Consider the following 6000-nt stretch of genomic DNA (forward strand, 5'->3'; position numbering starts at 1 on the left):
GCGCTAGAGCCCCTCCGCTCGCGCCCCCAGGCACTAACATCACATCACCGGGGCGCTAACGGGGCGCTAACGCGAAAATCCATGCAGGCGTGAGCCTGTTAGCGGGAGAAGAGAGAGAGGAGCTTGTTGAATTTTAGAAAAAGAGCCGTTGGGCTCTTATTAAATTAAAAAAAAAAAAAAAAATTTCCTATATAATACCTCATTTCACCCATTTTTATACCACAACTTCAAACCTTCACCCAAAATCAATTTATCTTCTCAACTTTTTTTTAAAAAAAATGGCTGGAAATTGGTACCCAAACCTTGATTCAGATTATATTGACGACGATTTATGGTCGTCACCGCACCAACCGATGTTTTATTCGGAGCCGCAAGAATCATCCGGCTTTCAACCATCCAACACACAACCGTCTCCTAACTTTGTTGTTCCGAAGACACAAGAATTACACGGTGAAGCTACGGGACCAAAAAGATGCGTCCACCGGAAAAAACAACTTGCAACGGACGGGTCGGGACCGGCTTCGACTCCGAGGACGAAACGGAAAGCCACTCCGTGGTCATCGGATGAGAAGGAAGCCTTGTGTCGGGCTTGGATAGTCATTTCTGAGGATCGGCGTTGCGGTAATTGTTTTAACGTTTTTAAAAATGATTTTTAATAAAAAAGTTAAATATAAAAGTTAAATGGAAATCTAATTTATTTAATAATACGTTGTTTGAATATATTTATAAAAAAATAAAAAAAAATTCGCTGGAGCCCCTCCACACCAGGGCCAGGGGCTCCAACGGGGGCTCCAACACCCCCCTTATCCAGTTTCTCTCACTGCCACACGTCATAATATTATTGGTTGGAGCCCTCATTAAAGCCCCCATTAAAATCCCCCACACCCCTCAGCCTAATTGGGTCTCAAAATCTTGATCTTTTGGGGATATTCTAACTGCAAAGCAGCTTTAACAAGGGCAAACCCTTTTGACTAAATCCAAATGTACAACTTAAGCAGCAACATGTACAAGTAGAGTAACATTATTGCCATCTTAAAAGGACTTGTACCATCAAGGCCATTATTGAGATAAATGCCAAAACAGTAACAGTAAATATGTGAATGAAGATACCAATGAAATGGGGTGTCAGCCCCCCATGTGATCTTATGTGGACCTCTTCCTATTCATGTCCACCCTCAAAGAAACCAGAAAATCACATAAAAGAAACCCTAAAGTATACTTTAAATCTAGTTACTTTCATCCAACAACTTTCTTATTATTTCTCAATCAAAAACATCTCTTAATATAGCATTTTATTGTCAAATGTACAATTAACACTAGCATGTCTAAAAAAACTTTTATCCAATCTAAACATGCACTCCTACATACATGCATCACTTTGGTTTTAAAAAAGGTCACACAAGGTTTGCTTTATGTACAAAGAAATACTTAAAGTCTGCATTGGGTGTCGATGGAACATAAAGAAACAAACCAAAAAAACAACGGGTTGATTTAAGATTTCTTAAAAGCTAAACCTCTGGTTTAGTTTCAATTTTGCATGCAACTAAACCAAAGACAAACAAATCAAACCAAACCGAATTTGTGGGTTAACAATTTTAATGTTGAATTTTAATAATTAAAAAGATTTATTAAGAAAAATAATTTATAAAAATTTTATAATAGATGTAATTAAAAATTAACAAAAGATTTAGACCCAAATTCATTAATTTAGAGCTAGTTATTTTCCGATCAACAAATATTGAAGCAAAAACATAATATCAAAACAAAACTTAAAACCATTAACCTAGATCAAACAGCTTTTAAAAATTGTAAGATTAAACTTTCTGTTTTTTTATTTGAATTTAACATAATACCTACCCACGCATACCCTATATTTCGGATAATTACATACGAGTTAATTTATCTAGCACACCACTACCTCTTTGGTTGTCTTCTGTATCAACCTCCTACAAACCTTAACTTTACTAAATTGTTAACACGTTTGTGTCAGAAGGCGATGTTCATGGTCGCCTATCGACACAAACGTGATTCTTTAAAACTAAATACACAAGCATTCAAGATCCCCATGAGGGGTCAAATCTTTTGGTACACATGCTTGTACAAATACCATATAAAATTATAAAAGGCTGCAAGTTAAATATGACAAGTAAAAAAAAAAGTTAACCACTACCCTTTGTCTTTTGATTTGTTATATATGCATGGTTCAATAAGTGTTTGGTGGGGTAGGGGGTCCAGCACATAGTAGAAGAGAGGGGTACAAAAGTTAAACAAACAAAGATACCCTACTCATAAAATCAGTTCTTCATCTATCCTTGTTCTTTTATGTATTGCATATTTATGTATAGCTGTAAGTAGTATGGGGATGGAGGTAGTATTCATGATGGATGACCATAATCCTAAAAAGAACTTTTTTTTGTTGATGGTGTTTTTCCCCTATTGTATATCATGCTCCTACTCCTGCAACAAAACAAAAATATTAAAAAAAAAACAATATTCAAGTATTCAACAACAAACAATTCCCATTATGGTAACAATATCATCTTAACATATTAAGTGTTGACATAGACAACTATAAGATGCATAAACACTTACCAAGAAAGATAAAATTGATCCATGATCGCCATTGCACATCCGGAAATCACCTACATTTCAATGGCTTCTTGTCCATAAAACAAAAAAAAATGGTAAATATTTAATAGAAGATTAAAAAGTTTCAAACTTTTTTAAGCTAAAAAAAAAGAATGTTTTGGATATACCTTGACATTTCGAAGTAACACGAAGTGGATTTGCAGCACCAAAATCACCCTCGGACACATCATTTGAGATATTGATATTAGTCCTGTTGTCGGTGGTGGCCGATCTTGTCGGGGAGGCAAACAAATTATCAGGAAGAGCATTCTCTAATAAGCTGATATATAAACAAAACGATACACGTGGGATCAGATTCACGGGCAATTATAAGTTTGTATAGCATGCCTTAAAAATAAAAACTTGCATAATAATAGTGTCAACATCAAACCTTTCATCATTCTTGGTGGTTTCCACATTGGGATCAGATTCATCGCATGATTTTGAAACAAGTTCTTCACTGTTGTTGTCATCAAATGAGAACACAAGATTTTGGTTTATCTGAGTCGGTGAAGAAACGGATAAACTCCTTTGGAAATGATGGTTTTTAACGTCGCTTAACTGCAGATTCATCAAGCGCCTATCTTGGAGTTCAATCGCCTGTTGTAATTCTTGCTCCTCTAGCTTTCCTCTGATCATCATCTCATGATTAAACATTCGTGCCCCTGTAATAATATTGTTCAAATAAACAATTGTTAGGAAGACATTTTAAGAATTAAAAATCATCTCATGTTTATGTTTTCGCTTACCAAATGGTATATGATCAAACGGTTCAGCAGATTCAAGTGCAGTCGGACTCAAACAACTAGAAAAATCCCCTCTTTCAATCTGTTGCAGATGCTTCCTACATAAAATATGCAAAAGATTAACAAATAATAAATAAAAAACTAAACTTTATTAAAAAAACAAAAGAAGTCAAAAACATTCATACTTGTCGGGTAATTTTCCCTTTTCTTTATAAGGCTTAACGAGCACCCGTGAATCACAAACAAAGTGAGGGTTTCCTTTAGCCAAGATCGCTTTCACAGTCTCTGGAAGCATAAACGTGACAAACCCGAACATTCGTTTTTGCTGATACGGAATCCTCACATCTTGAACAGGTCCAAACATACTTCAAAACAATTAATAAATCCTTAATTAATAAAAAACAATATCATCTAATTGCTTAATTCAAATTATAAACCATCAATCACCTAAAGTAATTTGAAACATCTTCCTCTTTAAAAGTACTATCAGCCGGAAACGTCAAGTAAATTTGTCGAGAACTCGAATTCGCATTCAAGAACCCCATCGGTCCAAATTCGTTTCGGTCGGGCCGACACCGACCAAATTTGTGAAACTCGTCTCCCATCATCAATGCAGCTGCTGCTGATCTATAAACACATATATACACATGCATATAGATAAAAAATAAAATTCAATTTTACAAAAAATAACATAACTTTATCAAGAAACACAACCAAGATTCCATATTTTTTTCTTTTTTCAAACATATCAAGAAATATTCCAACATCAAAACCCCAAAAAGAACCCTTTAATAAACTAATTATAACATATAATTGAACCACAATCATTCTGTCCCTCATTATTCAAAACCCTAAAAAATATTAAAAAAATATTAAAAAAAACCCTAAAAAACATTAAAAAATAAATAAAAATAAAAAAAAGCTTAAATTTTTAAAAGAAAGTAATGCACCTGTTAAACGGAAAATGTGGAACACCAACACCTTCAGCAGCCATGGCTGCAAATCTTTGCTGCTGCTGCTGCTGTTGAATAGCTTTAATCCTCACCAAATCTTCAAAGTAATCAACTTTATTATTATTATTACCAGTAGGTGAAAAACAAGACCCAAACCCTAACTCATCCACAAACCCACCATTCCCATGAACAAACCTACACTCAGTCCCATTCTTACAAAACCCTCGTGAGTAATACATGCACGGCCTCCACCCACCCGCCACGTCATCACCTCCACCACCAAACATATCATTCACCGAACAGCTTCTCCGGTGCAAATGGTGCTGACCCACGTGGTCGGAATATTCACTCCGGCCACCAGGACTCAACACAGAGTCAGAATAATCAAACTCATCGTTAGGGTAAAACGACGGACTTCCGCCGCCGTTGACCACGGCGGCGTACGACGCCGGACGGGGACTACCACGGTGGTCGGAGAAAGAAAACCCATTTGTCGGAATGGTGATTTGTGGAGTGTTTCGTAGTGCAGATGAGGTGTTCGACGTAATGTCTAAGAAAGATTTCGCTTGTTTTATGACGGAAAGAAGCAGATTCTCGGGACCAAAAGCTAACCTTATCATCTCATTATCTCCTTGATCTTGTATCAGAATATAACCCATGATTTTCGAAGCGTTTTCCGGATCTAGCTTCTGGATTCTTGACATCACAAGCTTCGTGGCTTCAACTGTATCCATGGTGGTCAATAATAATAATATTAATAATAAAGAAACACCCAACAAGCACACACAAGAACAGTCACTCTCAGTTGTTACTAAATGGGTTTTAAGAGAGAGAGTGAAAAAGAAAAGAAAAAGGTTGGTTTTTTGAAGTGTGAGTAAAAATGTTTATAAATAAATAATTTTACAGTCTTGAGTATGTGAATGATGAGAGAGAAGATGAGAGTGGGTACAAGTTAATGCAAGACTAATGCTTTGCTGTAATCCATATGGGTCAAAGGAGGGTTTGGGGAAGATGAAACGAAACGAAACAAAACAAATGTGATAGGTTGTGTCGTATGTGTGGGGTGGTATCATGTGTCTTTTATAACACTTTTTAGGTAATTATATTTTATTATAATAATATAGGAGGTGTGAATGTGTGTATATTTTGATCATGAATAGGTTATTATATAATTTATAATTATTACATGGATTAAAATAGTTTAGTGGTATCACAGTGTTCATATAAGGTTGTTGAAGAGGGTAGGGGGTTCAAATCTTACTATCACTCATTTATATGGGAGATATGAGGGATGACATTGGCTTGCAGGGTTCGAGTCCTGATCTCACCCGGTTTTACCGGCTCCTTGTTGTCGTTCCATTTGGCGGGCGTGAGAGTCGGGTTTTATCCGGTGAATCTCTCAATAGGTGGACCACTAGGGGCTCCGTCCGTCCAGACTAGTGGCCGGCTTGGACTACATTTAGCCAATGGGGGCCGCGTACGGAGTAACTGACGTTACTTAGTTGGTCGTTCAATATATATATAAGTTTGTTGAAGATTTTAGTTTCGTGATGGGTAATTGTGTAGGTTTGAATACGGTGTAAGTTTGATGTTCTGAAGATGTTTAAAACTTAATAGCTTAAGAGACCTGTGTGTTGTGACGGGAAGTAGGTATAAAAACATTGAACCATGCA

The 6000-nt window shown here is 36.3% G+C and overlaps 1 protein-coding gene across 2 annotated transcripts; it reads right to left on the bottom strand.

Annotated features, from left to right (window-relative positions):
• Nucleotides 1-2591: 2591 nt before the first annotated feature.
• LOC143533191 (zinc finger CCCH domain-containing protein 46-like) lies at nucleotides 2592-5146 on the bottom strand. Of its 2 annotated transcripts, none has more exons than XM_077028045.1 (7): nucleotides 4325-5146; nucleotides 3822-4001; nucleotides 3560-3739; nucleotides 3378-3472; nucleotides 3020-3293; nucleotides 2757-2908; nucleotides 2592-2656 (listed from the first exon to the last, which is right to left on the bottom strand). In XM_077028045.1, exons 1-7 carry the CDS (start codon nucleotides 5059-5061, stop codon nucleotides 2643-2645), a joined length of 1632 nt encoding a protein of 543 aa, XP_076884160.1. In that variant the 5' UTR covers nucleotides 5062-5146; the 3' UTR covers nucleotides 2592-2642. The 2 variants fall into 2 exon arrangements, with proteins under 2 accessions (XP_076884160.1, XP_076884159.1); XM_077028044.1 differs by having other exon boundaries at nucleotides 2598-2659.
• Nucleotides 5147-6000: the final 854 nt, after the last annotated feature.

This window comes from Bidens hawaiensis, unplaced genomic scaffold (genome assembly GCF_021521415.1).
Source record: "Bidens hawaiensis isolate Kalapana, Puna unplaced genomic scaffold, B.hawaiensis_p1.1 tig00009623_1, whole genome shotgun sequence".
Lineage (NCBI taxonomy): Eukaryota > Viridiplantae > Streptophyta > Magnoliopsida > Asterales > Asteraceae > Bidens > Bidens hawaiensis.

Coding starts and splice junctions, on each gene's coding strand:
- LOC143533191 (XM_077028044.1), bottom strand. CDS start 5,061: ATGGATACAGTTGAAGCCACGAAGCTTGTGATGTCAAGAATCCAGAAG. Junction 3,740..3,821: donor GATGTTTCAAATTACTTTAG/GTGATTGATGGT, acceptor ATTGTTTTGAAG/TATGTTTGGACCTGTTCAAG. Junction 2,909..3,019: donor ACCACCAAGAATGATGAAAG/GTTTGATGTTGA, acceptor TTTATATATCAG/CTTATTAGAGAATGCTCTTC.